Source organism: Sardina pilchardus, chromosome 8 (assembly GCF_963854185.1).
Source record: "Sardina pilchardus chromosome 8, fSarPil1.1, whole genome shotgun sequence".
NCBI lineage: Eukaryota > Metazoa > Chordata > Actinopteri > Clupeiformes > Clupeidae > Sardina > Sardina pilchardus.
Genome location: NC_085001.1, coordinates 23,615,288 through 23,630,287, shown reverse-complemented (window position 1 = coordinate 23,630,287; position 15,000 = coordinate 23,615,288). Strand labels below are relative to the sequence as shown.

General features: G+C 48.1%; 1 protein-coding gene across 1 annotated transcript in view; it reads left to right on the top strand.

Moving 5' to 3' along the window:
* The window catches only part of fras1 (Fraser extracellular matrix complex subunit 1), a 134,069-nt gene that overhangs the window by 19,802 nt on the left and 99,267 nt on the right, over positions 1-15,000 (top strand). Inside the window, 3 exon segments of the mRNA XM_062544154.1 lie at positions 12,963-13,070; positions 13,779-13,871; positions 14,964-15,000. The exon segment at positions 14,964-15,000 is cut by the window's right edge and continues 123 nt beyond it. Of these exon segments, the coding sequence (XP_062400138.1) occupies positions 12,963-13,070; positions 13,779-13,871; positions 14,964-15,000 (238 nt within the window).

The following is a 15,000-nucleotide window of genomic DNA, read 5'->3' as shown; positions in this document are numbered from 1 at the left end:
ATGATGGTAGCCTGCCCGTGGCCCTGAAATATCCCCTCCTGGCGTGTACAGTTCTCGGAAACGTTTCTTTCTTTTCTTTTTTTCTTTGTAGTTGTCGGAAAAGCTGGGTTGCAGGTATTGATTTGTGCGGTCTTTGTGAGGAGACAGGGCCGGTTCCTTTGGCTGAGGGCGGATATGTGCCGTGCGGGTCAGAGCTGGGCTCCGCTTACTCTCCCCCGTCAGTGTTTACATTTTTAGAATAACTAATGCTTCCCCGTTCTCCGCAGCCCCTAGCGCGGGAGTCCACTGTGCAGAGCTTCATCCCCCTCCCCAAGGACGAAGCGGCCATTAGCTCCTCCTCTGGAACTAGCGTTTGACATCCCTGAGAGACGTTTTGGTGATGTCTCTCTTCTCTTGTTGTCAGTGCCGTGATTTTTCGACGGCCAAAGACGAGACAAAAATAGACAAGCTCTTGATAAAGATATTTATAGCAGTATGATGTCTCTTACCTGGTTTTGCATCATTCTCATTAACAGCGTGTGCTAGATTTTGCACACAGAAGCTGTCTTGTTTACAAACACTTGAAAGACTTGTTATGACAGTAAACAATGGCCAAGGGATGTTTATTTTATGTTAGAATCTAGGCACAATTTTTCGTTTTAATCCATTTATTCTACGCATCCATTTATTGAACAAATATGCTTATTATCTGTTTAAGAACCAGAAATTTCTTAGACAGAGATTAGGGAAATTAGTTGTGGTTAGGGTTACATACTGTGTTTTGTACATTTCATTTGTTTTTACATGGAAATTATGGTGGCTTTACATCTGGCAGTTCACCTGCGTACCTGTGCGGAAGCTATTTCATTTTCTTGGTTTAATAGCTGGGCGTCACTCTGTAAAAAGTGTCAGACGCAGCTTTTATGCAGGAGTGGAAAAAAAGAGTTGAGACGGATAACTGTGTCGGCTGCTTCCTTTATGAGGTCACAAATAGCTGGCTTGCAGTATCATGTTTGCCGTTCAAATATAGGGCGATCTATGAAAAGACACTGGCATGCTCTCCAATCCGAGCGAGCCAAGCTAAGTCCTGGCATTCGTTAATCAACGATTGGTATGCATAACACTTGCCATTGTTACTAAAAATTAGATTTTTTGCTGTGTGTGTGTGCATGTTTGTGTGTGTGTATGTGTGTGTGCGTCTGCATATGTGCATGCAGCTGAAAGTGAGGATAGGCGTCGATTTGCTCAGCCTATGCTATCAGCTACAGATTTCCAACTGCAGTGTTTTGTTTGTGTCCGGAATGCTGAACTTGGCTGATCAGGTGGTCATAACTGTATATTCCGTCTAAGCATTTCCCCTAATATTCAATTACAGTCCAGCTAAAATAGGCTACACATCTTCCTTGTGGCGCCAGCAGCTGTTTTCATGGTGCCACGAACGCCTGGGCGCTAAAATAATCTCTTGTCCCTCACTGTAACGGGACGAGTCAGAGAGGACTTACTAAATATGGACAGGCCTGAATTAAATATTTGAGCCATCCCTGGCCCGGGACCTGTATCTTACACTGTATCTGGCCAAACAAGGGGTCTCTGTGTTCCTGTACATGGGGGTTGGGATCATTCCTACAGCTAGTGGCAGGTAAATTGGCATGTCAAGCCCAAGCATCTGTTTTAAATGGGTATTTAGGCTGTATTGATTTCAGTGTGCTGACTCTGACTAAGGAGATAGATGATGCGCGGGTTTGGGATGACTTCTCCTGACGGGCAGAAATACACACAGGGTTGAGAAAGCTCTTTTGGCCAAGAGGATCAGAGAACATGCTGGAAGTTGGATGGCGCCGAAAAAATGAGGACACTCCCAAGATATCTCTTGTTAACTCACACTCCCCTATTACCACACACACACACACACACACACATACAGCACATACACACAAACACAGACACACACACTCTCTCTCAAACACACACACACACTTACCCACATTACAACTGATATGTTTCAAACCTGTCACTGACGGCTTCTTAAGGACACCGGCGTGTACGGTGAATAAATCTAAATCTGTGGGAAAAGCGTGATGTGGCCTAGTCCTTATCAGATCATGGATCTTAATCTGGCGCTGAATTGATCGGAACCGCACGCGCCCACACGTCCAGAGAGCGTGCAGGGACGGGCACATAATGGGCCATCATTTGGGGCGGAAATTGCAGTGCCATCATGCCAGTGAGGTCTTGTCCTCGTGGTAATTGCACCTGTCAGATGCTCTCCGCTGCGTCTGTCACTGCGTAATTACACAGGTATTGTATGTGATTTTGGTTGTGTGTGTGTGTGTGTGTGTGTGTGTGTGTGTGTGTGTGTGTGTGTGTGTGTGTGTGTGTGTGTGTGTGTGTGTGTGTGTGTGTGTGTGTGTGTGTGTGTGTGTGTGTGTGTGTGTGGGTGTGTGTGTGTGTGTGTGTGGGTGTGTGGGTGGGTGGGTGGGTGGGTGCGAGGGTGGGTGGGTGACTCGGAAGAAGGCAGAGGCATAAGATATGGGGTATTGTGCAGGAAGTGTTTACAGTTCTCTCACACTAGTCCCCTGTTCTGACATATTCGAGATTTCCTTTTTTTTTCTTTTCTTTTCTGTCTTCAACGTGCTGGTCTATTGTTTTCCCTTTCTGAGGCGATGTAGTCATTCATTTCAATGAGTGACTGAAGCCTAGATTTACTACCACGTCCTGACAGTCAGACAAAGAGCCAGTGTTAACCAACATCATGTCATCATATGTGCCTGTGATGAACATGGCAACTCTTTCACTGGCATTCAGGAGGAACTGGAACGTTTTACGGTTTCAGGCTTTCTCTTTTATGGCATATCCAACCTGTAATCTACCCTCGGCCTTTGCAGAAAGCACAGCCCACTACCCAAAGCTCACAGAAACATCTAGAACATCCTCACATGACTATAGGTGCATTCTTCTTTTCACTGTCCACCCTGTGGTTTAGTATAATGTTAGCAACACCATCATAAACTGACTTCCTCACGGCCTATTTTTTTTTTTTATCCCCGCGGCTCCATGTTTGGTTGTTAGTTCGTGCGGCAGGAGGTGTCATGTGATTGGGGGGGGGGGGGGGGGGCTGTGGCAGGGCTCTTCACTCACCCCCCCTCACTGAAATAACATTTCAGGCAGGAATCCGCGCGCAGATCATCGCTGCCAGGGCCCTGCGATTACACCGGCAGATTTACGAGGGGCTCTGCCTGCGAGGCGCGCCGGGAAATGTTTAATCGTAATTGCGTACCTGGCTTTGCAGACACCCAAGGGCACGGGAACTGCCGGCACACACACACACACACACACACACACACACACACACACACACACACACGCACACACACATACACACACACACATTCACACACATGCACACACAAATAGCCTTGTTCTACTGTTCATCTAAACACGCAAACGCGTATCTCCTCTGCTGGGAAGCATGTTCTCATATTAGCGTTATTACATGTCACTGATGTGTGTGTTAGCAGGTCGTTATATGTGCACATGCTCGGTTCTCTGGAGTTATGGAGGATGTAATCCAGGGGCGTGTGTATTTTTTCAGCATTGCCATTCTGGAGAGGCAGAGGTTGAATTCGAGCGCATTAAAAGTAAGAAAATTGGCTTTGGATCCATTCAGAGTTCCTCAGCGAGATTGGCCAATTACACATCATGTCCCTTTGTGTGATAATGAATTTCTCAGGAAAGAAAGCACACTTTCTCAGTTTGACGTCCTGTGAATAAAGCAAGAGAAAGTGGCACTGCTTGCTCTGCGTGTCAGTGTTACAGGCAGGCTGTGTGAAGGCTGACTGTGTGTGTGTCGGGGGGTGGTAGCGGTGGTGGCCAGGGAAACAGCCCCGTTCACCGTCAGCCCCCCAGTCAGTCAATCAGCCAGTTCCACAGGCCCCTGCCCTGACCCATGAACGTCTAAGTGGCCGCCTGCGCTGGGGGAAGTGGAGGTCCTCAGAGGAGCTGCTCGTACACGGAATGAAAAGTGAATTGTGTAGATGACCTGGAGTCTCCATCCTAATCCCAAACATATGCGTATAATCCTCTTAGCGCTGCTGTAAAATGTTGCTGTTTTCTCCTTCTCTCTCTTTCTCTCTCTGTCTCTCTCTCGCTCTCTTTTTTTCTCTCTCTCTCTCTGTACCTCCCTCTTTCTCTATCTCTCTCTCTTTCTTTCCTTTTCAGCTCTCCTAGTCACTTTTGTCCACTTTTAGCCTGAATGGCGTGAAGAATTTGGGCCTCTTTGCACTTTTGTGTGAAGTTTGTGTTTTGGGTAGATAAACACGGTGGTGTGTACTTGTGTGCGTGTGTGTGTGTGTGTGTTTCTGCTGTGAAGGTGTGTGAATGATGCAGGTGTGTCGATGCAGGTGTGTCAATGTAGCACTGGCGCACAGAAACGGCTGAAAGCGGACAGGTCCATTTGTCTGGTGTCGGATGCCACGGTCTGGCAGTGAGCGGCTCCCTCGCTGCTCAGGCAGCCTGCCATTTGTCCAGACTCTTCAAGTGTGGGATTGACTTCTCCACCTGCTGTGGTTCACAAGAATGACCCGTCATCCCCTCCACACACACACACACACACACACACACACACACACACGCTGCATCCACCCCCATTTCCTGGCCCGGATCCTCTAAAGCTGTCAGGAAGGCTGTAGCCACTGAGATCCACACATCCTGATTTTTGGAATGATGGGTGGGCATGGGGAGAGGGGGTGGATGAAGGACACAATTCCAGCCATGACCATGCCTGACCAAGCCTGACCATGGGGGTGCCTGGGCCTCAGACTTTGATCTTTTTCGTCATTCCCCATGTTGATCTGATTTAGTTCCTATGTAGGCCTGTTTATGACACCTATGATCTTCCTTGTCAATAAAGAAAGATATTAAAAAAATAAATGAAAAAAATAGCCAAAAAAGACACATTTCCTCCTGTTCGCGCCCCACATGTCATGTCTTTATACCCCACTAGTAGGGCCTGCCTCACACTTTGAGAACCGCTGGTCTAAAGCCACAGTTGTTTACACGTCATGTCAGCCAGCCACTTTTCAGCCCAGCCAAAACAATCTCTGTGGCTCATTAACTGACCGCAGGGGAGTGCGACCGCTGAATGTTGTAGGTTTACATTTGCCAGTGTTTGCTTGGGCACTGTTTAGCTGGGTCTGCACAGTCCAAACATTTAGGGCAAATAGAAAGACCACTCCACCCATGAGAATTCAATAGAACGTTCTAGAAAATGGAAAAGAGCAATGGAATCACCAGTGGAGCAATGGAGGCTCCATTGGTGGTTCGCTTCGCTCTCCTCTCCTCGACACCCACTCTTCTCGTTTTGTATAGTTCAGTATTATTTCGTTGTTTTTTTCATCTTAGATAAGAACTTTGAGTCAGTGAAGAAACCCAAGACCAGTCCACGTTAAACATTAACGAGCAGATGAATTCTCTGCATTCCTGTGCGTCGGACACAACAAATGCTCATGGCTTTTTTTCTTATTGGCTCCATTGTCTTCCACCTACGACGACTAACCGCTAGTCTCTTCCGTCTGCTTGGCACTCTCACTTCCCATAGCTTTCTCAGAGCCAGAGGGGATTTGCGGTGAATAATTGAACATCACTTTGTGAAAGCAGCCCCTGTCCAGGCGTTTTTTCTTGGGTTGCGGACGGCAGGACCACGTGGACCGCTGTGTGAGGCCTCAAGACAGAGGCCCGGGCGGACGGAGGGGGGCAGAGGGCTTCATAAATGTTGATGCTGTTGTCTTTTCATTCGCTGGCTGTGATGTTCCTCTTCACAAATGATTTACCAATTGCACTTCTGGTGAAGTGAAGTGGAGGAACGGCTCTAGGCTGGAGGCAGTGCTTTAGTGAAAGCCAAAATGCCCAGTGAGAAAGACAGAGTCGACTCATTTGTGGGCTAAATAATATTGAATAAATAAATCAAAATAAACTTAGTCTGCTTCATCATTTTGGATATTTCAACTTTGACAAATGTTTAGTTATCAATATTTAAAAATCAGTCAGTGAGTAGAAAATGACTAACATTATTATCATTACTTCAGAGATGGTTGATTTTTGTCCTTTCTATTCCAGGGAGGAAATCCCCCTTAACTTAAATCATAAAATTGGCATTAGCAATTAAATCCTCAATTGTTTTACTAGAAGCACGCTGTCCTCATCATATTGACAAGGATAGGGAGGTTTCTGTCAGATTTTATTAGCGCCAAGGCCGCCACTCTCATTAAATGCTTCATGAAGTTTTGCTTGACCGTCTAGGTCATTGAGAACGTCATCGTACAAAACTGCGCAGAGGACTCAAGCACAAGTAGAGAGTTGTGGGAGGACAGTGCTGATCCATCTGCTCCAGTGAACACAGCAACAGCGGAACAGACTTTTTCAGCAGTAGGGACTGTGGTCAGCCACTACCTTACAAATGACCTCAGGCAGATACAAAAGTGTGGAAAGATAAATTCAGTTTAATTAAAACATTTTGGAATGATATGACTTATCTATTATCTTTCTATCTATCTCTTCCCCTTTCCTTTTCTCTCTCTCTCTCTCTCTCTCTCTCTCTCTCTCTCTCTCTCTCTCTCTCCCTCTCTTCTTCTCCACTCTGCTCTTGAAGCTGTTTTGTGAGAGCATAAAACATAGCAGTGAAAGAGGCATGGTGCAGGTAAGGTTGTGTCTGGTCTGTGTCTGATGGCTGTTTTTCTCCCATTATGCAAGAACTTGTCACAGACACTGTTAACCCTTCACCATTTTCATGGCCTGTCAGCGTAAGATTACATGTCACAGTTTGTACATTTTTCTTTTAAAGTTCCGAACACGTAGATGCCTGGACTTGAGTAGTTGTCAGATCCTAAACACCAGTTTGCCAAACTGTTTTCCAACAGGTGTTTCCTCCAAGTTCACTTGGGCCTCTGAATTCTCCCGATAATGCTTCCACATTCCCGGCGCCCACTGAAGTATCCATTTACATCTCCAAGCACACACACACACACACACACACACACACACACACCGTGTTGTGTCTCGCGCCTTTATGGGCAGATGCAAAATGGGCCACCCTCTAAACGCTGACACCCGTGCTCCTGCTAGCACAAAAGACTGAACTGCTGAGCGCTGTCAGACACACGGCCTCCTCCCTGATACAGTGCCTTTCTAATGTGCGCTATCAGTCACTGCGGAGAGAGAGATTGGCGGAGGGGAGGTTTATTCATGAGGTGATATCATGCCAGTTGTTGTTTTTTTCTTCTTCTTCTTCTTCTTCTTTTTCTTGCCCTTGGCTCTGGAATTGGTGTTGAAAGCAGATAGCTCTCTTCCCATTATGAGTATAATAGAGTGTGCACTGTCTTCATACACAAACACATTGTCCCAGTCTTTTCTTTTTTGTGGGTGGAGAAACCAGGCTTTCCTTTCAACTGGATTGTACTTGAATCAGCACACCCCTCTGAACTGTAGATTGCTTCCCGTTTATTAACCGAGAGTTGTTCTTTCAACGTGTGTTACTGTTGCTCATTTTTCAAAGTAAGAGGCAAACATTTGCGTAAAAAAACGTGGCGACAGAGATTTAGATGTCCTACACTTAGGTGCAGCCTCTCAATTGCGCTGCTTGCCTTGCAAAAAATTAGCATATAATCAGACTTGGCTGGCATGGGGAGAAGTTGTGGGGAAAGCAATTAAACCGCAGCGACGGAATACATTTGAATGTCCTTAAGAGGAGATTTATTCACAGAGCCGTGGATTTTCCGCTGTTGTCCCTGGCACTCTGAGTGGTGCCCAAACTCCCAGGGATACGGAGCCACTCTGACTCATGAATTTTGAATCGTTTGCAAAGCGAATGAATGGACACTGGCTCATTAAGGCGCTTGGCTAGAGGATATAGTGCCTTATATAGCGCTCTATTTAACGCTAGTGCGCTACCAAACACACTACTCTTATCACCGTCTTTATGTAGTCTATGTGTCGTTTCCAGGTGAGCCAGGGGTGCCGATACTGCGTTAGCGATAAAGAGCTTTTCTGCATGCTCCGATTTGCAAACCTGCTTATTTTGGCAGCTGCGACAGGCCCCCCTGTGGAGAAATGTTCTGTACGGACACCGTCCAACGTTCACGATGAGAGCCCGCAGATTATATTCCACAGGAATGCGGCAACCAGAAATACGACTTCCCTCCCTCTCCTCTCCTGGTCAAATTTGCTCTGTTGAGCGGCTTTAGCCTTTTCTGTGTGTCCCTGTCCTGTCCTGTGCCACTGACACCTTGGCATATAGGCCAAGTCCATTTTAGCTCGCTTTACCAGAGCCTGAGCTTTTGGGAAATTGGCCCACTACTGCTTTTGTTTTTTGCATCGTAAAACATTTTTTGGAGATTGAGAGGAAAATGAGGTCGGAGCCAGGCCTCTTCACACCGCCACAGTGGGGGCTCTCCCAATGTACGTCTGCCCCTTTAATTAACGGTGAATCGGATTGATGTAAGCAATGAACCCTGGGTCCTGGATTGCAGTAACTCAGCCGGTAGTGGATGGCTTTTATTGCACTGGAGGTCGCAGGGTGAATCCCTGCTGAGAGTAATTGTGGATGAATTGGCCTGGCTGGTTTGTAAATTCCTTCGAACAAAAGCTTTCACTAAATACATTAGTGTAACTTAAATCTTCCTCTTTGTTAGAGGCGTTGAGGGGGAAAAGTATTCCCCCTGGTTCACCCTGAAGATTCCAGTCGAGAATTATTTTCCGACTTCACGCCCCTTTAGTGATGTTTTTCGCACAGTAAGTGAGAGTGGCCCGATGTGAGAGATGTCAAGCGAAGTCGCGACTCAGTGGCGATGACACTTCACACGTTACACGCTCTTGGGCTCGTCTTTAATCAGCTATAGAATGCCGGGGGTGGCGTGGCGAGCTCCTTGGCCCCTGAGGGGGCAATGCACTGCTGTGTGTCGCTACTGCTGCTCCGCCGTGTGTGTAGCCTAGAGAATCAATTAAAAGCTCAGCCAGAGTAGTCCCCCCCGTCCACGCTCCACTGACCGCACACACCTCTTCCCCCTGCGCCGGCCTTTAGCTTCTCCACCTCCTTCAGGGCATCCATCCATCACTTTGTCTCTCTCTCCGCCCTCTCTCTCTCTCTATCTCTCTATCTCTCTTTCTCTCTCTCTCTTGTGTATTGCTGCTCAATCACAAGCCCTTATCTGCCCTCTGCTTGTTATGTCCAACAAAAGCCTGCATGGGTGGTTGGGTTGTGGGGAGGTGTGGGTTGTGGGGAGGTGTGGGTGTCGGTAAAATACCTGAAGGGCAGCCATAGGGTCATGCTATAATGAGACGTTCCCTCGAGGGGCTAAAAGTGTTGTGGTCAGTTCAGCTTGGCCCGTCTCTGCGTCACCCCGCGGTTAGAAAGGTAAGGTTAGAAAGGCCGGCCGGGGCGCGCGGAGGCTAAAAGCGGCGCCGCTGCCACCAATAGGCTTTATGTTTAGATCCTCTTCCTCTTTTAGGAAGCACTGTGAGGCATGTGGGACATTCCACCCTCCGAGTGACAGCTCCACATAGCACACAAATACACGCACACACACACACGCACACACACACACACATGCATATCCAGCATACCTGAATACAGTTGGAGTAGGGTACACACTCTTAGAAGTGAGTTTTCTTCAAAAAACACACACAAAACTAGGTTGCTGCGGAGGTATTCAAAAGCACAAAGGTTGCTGCTTCTTAGAGTCACAACACGGTATACGCTCTTACAGGAAAAAAGGCATCGCTCGTAATCACTAGATCAAGAGGAGACGTTTACCCTGGAGGTATTATGGTTGTGAGCTTGTTCTTTTTTGGGGGATGAAAAAAAAACAAATACTCTCACAGTGCCTCAGACATCAGTGCAATATTGACTCTTTGACATCAACAATGTGAAGGAGCTCTCTCGCAGCTGTTTATCCCGGATGCTTTGTAGTGCTGGTTGATGGTGACTTGTACATGGGGGGACTTATGACTGTAACTTTAGCTCAAAATAAGGCAGCAAACTTCTACACAAGGCATCTTTGCTGTTTGTGTGTCACACTGGAAAGCCCGCTAGGCTCTAAATCCTCTCGCAGTGCGATATACTTTCATGTCCTGAAATGTGTGATGACTGCTGACATCGGTTGTGTCATCTTTCAGTATCCAGTGTCCAAGCCATATTTCTTTTCCATCTTTCTCTCCTTCCATCCCTCCGTCCCTCTTCCTTCTCCTCCTCTCGTTCTCCCTCTCTCTCCCTCCCTCCTCCCTCTATCCCCTCCCCCACCCCCTTATACAGTATGCACTTCCCTGAGCATAAGTTGTCTAGCCGTAGGTTCATGATAAGTTCAGCGTTTTAATGTGGCTGAGCAAGAATAGCAGCTTCGCAGTTCAGAAGCTGAAAATGCAAAAGTTTCAAATGCTCACTTGAGTGAAATTCCGACTGCTCATGGGGAAATGTGGCCCCGCGGAAGACACCACATTCACTGCTTCTGAGATCGTCCTCAGTTTGTCGTCACTCAATTATGTTTTATTTAGTGAGCTAGCAGTGCACATCCCCTTTCTGGTGAATAAACTCCAATACAGGACGCCACACGCAGGATAGGCTATAATTAGGGTATGATTAGGGTGTTCGCCCAATATTGTGGAAATAATGACTTGATAAATAAGTGATGGATTTCTGTGTCACGGTAAGCTATGCTGTATGCTGTGCGCTATTTTCTCCTGTGCTCCTGCAGCTCAACTACAGCACATATCTTCAGTACACAGTGCAACTTTTTAGTGTATTCACCAAGTCACTTAAAATGGGAATATATTGTGTTAAGTACAGAACGGCCATATAGCCAGCTTAGTTAGGGGGCCCTTTAGAATTTTTGTCCACAGTTGAAAAGGGGTGTAGGTGTCTTTTGTGACAGAAGTGTCAGAAGTCAGAAGTTAGAATTCACCTTGAAACTCTATAGCCCTGCCACCCCACTGTCACCCACCAAATGTTTAATTTGTTAGATTCTATACTATACTTGCTTTTCACTTCCATTGAGTGTCAAATATGGCCCAGTTTTGTACAGTGCTTGTGACTGAGTACTGTAACAGAGGTAGTGTAAAACATGAGTTCTTTTCCAGAGTATATTTTAAAAAAATAAAAAATTGTAAGATACAGCGGCAGCTGTTCTTCTGTGAATTGGTGTTGAAAACAAAACTTGCATCTGTCAGCAAGTATCGCCATGGTAATTACTTGTTTTCCTGAGCTTTGCTGAAAAGCACTGCCAAAAGATGAGAGAGAAAAAAAAGAACATGTACTGTGCTATTGAATTTCTTCCAGAGTTTGAGCCGAGTCTCTCCTATGACACGCAAACTTCCTCTCCTGTAATATTACCCACTCTGATAATGTGTCACGTCTCGTTTCATCTTCTGGAGGCAACGAATTCCAAAATCTCACAGCACATACAGTAGGCACAGCTGGATGCAGCCCGCGGTGTTATTGAACAGGCCGCCGCCGATTTATCATAGAGCTAGCGGGTCAAAGAGCCCATTTCGTCTCGACCTCATCTCCCCCCCCCCCCCCCCCCCACCATGAAGACATCTGTCCCATCTGCAGATGCCCTCTGCTATGTGCAACTGTCACCACTGTCTGTCACAGCTCATAGACCCTCGCTCTGGCACCCAGTGATCATTTTCACGGTCAGCCCCCACCCCCCTCACCCCTGTGATGGACATGGCTGTAGGATTTATTGGGCCCTGCAGACACGCGAATAATCTGCTTCACCCCTTTTAAGTCTTCTCAGACGTACAGACCAAGGCAAGCACATACTGTAGCTGAAACATGTTCCTCTGATGGTTATCTGTGTGGTCAATGAATCAACATTTGGATAGCACAGGTATGTTGAGGCTATGGATTCTACCCCCCACCCCTCCACCCCCCTCCCCTCCCCAGTGGATCAAAGACCCCTTCAAAGCAGCTTAATACTTTTTAATCCATTTTCTTTTTTAAAAAAAAAAGAAAGAAAGGAAGATCAGACATTTGAGTCTCTCCTTGCCTCTGGCCTTTTCACTAGACAGTGTTGGTAATGCATTCATAATGGCAGGCTTTGTGAGGCTGTCGGGGCTCTGACCTGAATGAGACAAGGTGGTTGAGCAACTTATTTTGTGTGTGCATGTGTGTGTGTGTGTGTGTGTGTGTGTGTGTGTGTGTGTGTGTGTGTGTGTGTGTGTGTGTGTGTGTGTGTGTGTGTGTGCGTGTGCGTGTGCGTGTGCGTGTGCGTGTGTGTGTGTATTACATGTGTATTATGTGTGTGTGTGTGTGTGTGTGTGTGTGTGTGTGTGTGTGTGTGTGTGTGTGTGTGCGTGTGCGTGTGCGTGTGCGTGTGCGTGTGCGTGTGCGTGTGCGTGTGCGTGTGTGTGTGTATTACATGTATGTGTGTGTATTATGCGTGTGTGTGTGTGTGTGTGTGTGTGTGTGTGTGTGTGTGTGTGTGCGCGTGTGTGTGTGCGTGTGTGTGTGTGTGGGGGAAGAGGTAATGTCATGTCTGGCAGATCAGATCATCTCCTCTGGCCTGAGTGCCGTGTGCTTGACTGGTGCCTCAGTCAGACCACGCGTGATGGGGGGGTGAAGAGGCCACACACACCCAGAGGGCAGCTCAGCTCCTCTCTTCTCCTCCGCTCGGCTCCCTCTCTTCCTCTCCTCTCTCCCCTCACCTCTTTAACTCTTGCGTTTTTATCAGATTCACCTGTCCATCCGGGCGGGCCCTGTCTCCCCGGGCAAAGGCACGACGGAAAGCCTCCGGCCATCTCTGGCCGCTCCTCTCCAGCGGAGATTAAGACAGATGTGAATGTTGAACAAAAACAACCTGCTGAAAACGCCAGCAGTAAATCTACCCCCCTCCACCTCCTCCCTCCTCCTCCTCCTCCACCTCCTCCCTGCTCCTCCTCCTCCTCCTCTTCCCTCTCAACTGAACGGTTCCTTATTTTCTCCCTCTCTGCAGAACAACACATCATGGAGGCCCGACAGTTGCCAAGACTGCACCTGCTACAGTGACATCGTCATCTGCAAGCCTCTGCGCTGCCAGAACCCAAAGTGTGACTTTCAGAGGGTAAGATCGTTTTTTTTTTTTATTAGAGAACCATTAGAACTGGGGGAAGCGTCCTCGTTGATGGACGCGTTAAATAACGGGATGAAGGATTGATGAGTACAGTGTTATGATAGCGTGGTGGACAGACTGCCTATGTCTTTCCGTCTGTTGTCTGCAACAGAAGGAGTTTTGACTGACTGAACAGCTTTCCGCTGCGTTACTTTGACTTGGCGTTTTTAATCAGTACGACATTGCTGAGCGAAGACAACAAACGGTTTGCCCGTTGCATCTGCTTCGCTGCGCCGTAATTGGATCACAATCAAAACCGCTGATGAAATGTTCATTAGCTCTCGCCCGGCGACCGCTCCTATAATCGTCTCTAAAGTCCGCGCGCTTAAAGTTTTATCCATCGCCGTCACGTTTTTACGAGGCTTGTGTAAAACTAATGGTTTCTGTCTACCTGCTGTCTACCTGATCCTTCACAGGGGCAAGTCATGACTTCTGCGCGTACGTCTGAAGTCCACTCATCTAACTTTTCACATCGAGCGTCCTGAAAAGCACATCATTCCCCATCATTGTCCCCATATTGTTAACTGTAATAGGACATTTTCTTTTCTTTATATACCTCTGGCACTGTGAGACTGAGTCTGCCCCTGTCTGCTCAGGGAGCTCTTGGTCTGCATGTCCCTTCCTCCCCTGAGTGGCCTGTGCTTGTGAATGTGTTTCCAGGGAGAGCGCTTGAGAATACCACCCAACCAGTGTTGTCCTGAGTGTTTCCCACAGTCCGCCGCCTCTTGTCAGCATGAAGGAGCCATCTACGGGGTAAGAGACTCTCCCTCCCCAACAAGGCCCGCCTGAAAGGCAGATGACCCCCACCACACACACACGCACACACACACACACACACACACACACACACACACACACACACACACACACACACACACACACACACACACACACACACACACTCTCCCCACTTCCTTCTCTGTCTGGCAGGCCTGACTGTTGCATTGGCTACTAGTGGGCCTGCTCTCTCTTGCTCTCTCTCGCTCTCTCTCGCTCTCTCTCGCGCTCTCTCTCTCTCTCTCTCTCTCTCTCTCTCTCTCTCTCTCTCTCTCTCTCTCTCTTTCTCCAGCCCGACACACAATTGTTGTCTTGTTAACTTCCACTTTTCGCCCGCTGAGCCGTGCTGCGCTGAGAGGGGGTGGGGGGCGGTGGGGAGCGGAGCGGCTCTTGTCTGTAGGCTGTCACCGCTGCCGCCGCTGTTTAAGATTCGGCCGGTGTAGCTGTCGGCTCAAGTGGCTTTTCGCGGGGCTTGAATCAGCTCGCTTTTCAGACGTGGAGCCCCGGGGTCTTGAGGGGCCAGGGCCCCGCTGAAATGAGCCTCACATAGTTAAGCAGAGGGCCTGACTGATGGGGCAGTTAGGGCAGTGAAGGACCACCTCATCCATCTGGCACTGGAGGACCGAAGAGGAGCCGAGGGCTTTGGGAAATACAGGCCTTGGGGAGGGGGTGGGGGATCTGATCTCAGTAAACATTCACTTTTTTCCCATAATCCTGTCCTCTCTCTCTCTCTCTCTGCGCTCTCTCTTTCACTCTCTCTCTCTCTTTCTCTCCTCTCTTTCTCTCTCTCTCTTCCTCTCTCCCCCCTCTCTTTCTCTCGTCTCTCACTCTTTCTCTTTTCTCTTTCTCTCCCTTTCTCTCTCTCTTTCTCCCTCGCTCTCTCTCCCTCCATCCCTCCCTCCCTACCCCTCTTTCTTTCTCTCTCTCTTTCTCCCTCACTCTCTCTCCCTCCATCCCTCCCTCCCTACCCCTCTTCCTCTCTCTCTTTCTCCCTCGCTCTCTCTCCCTCCATCCCTCCCTCCCTACCCCCTTCCTCTCTCTCTCTCTCCCTCCTCTCCTTTCCCACAGGACGACAGCCAGTGGAACGGCTCCAAGTGCTCCGTCT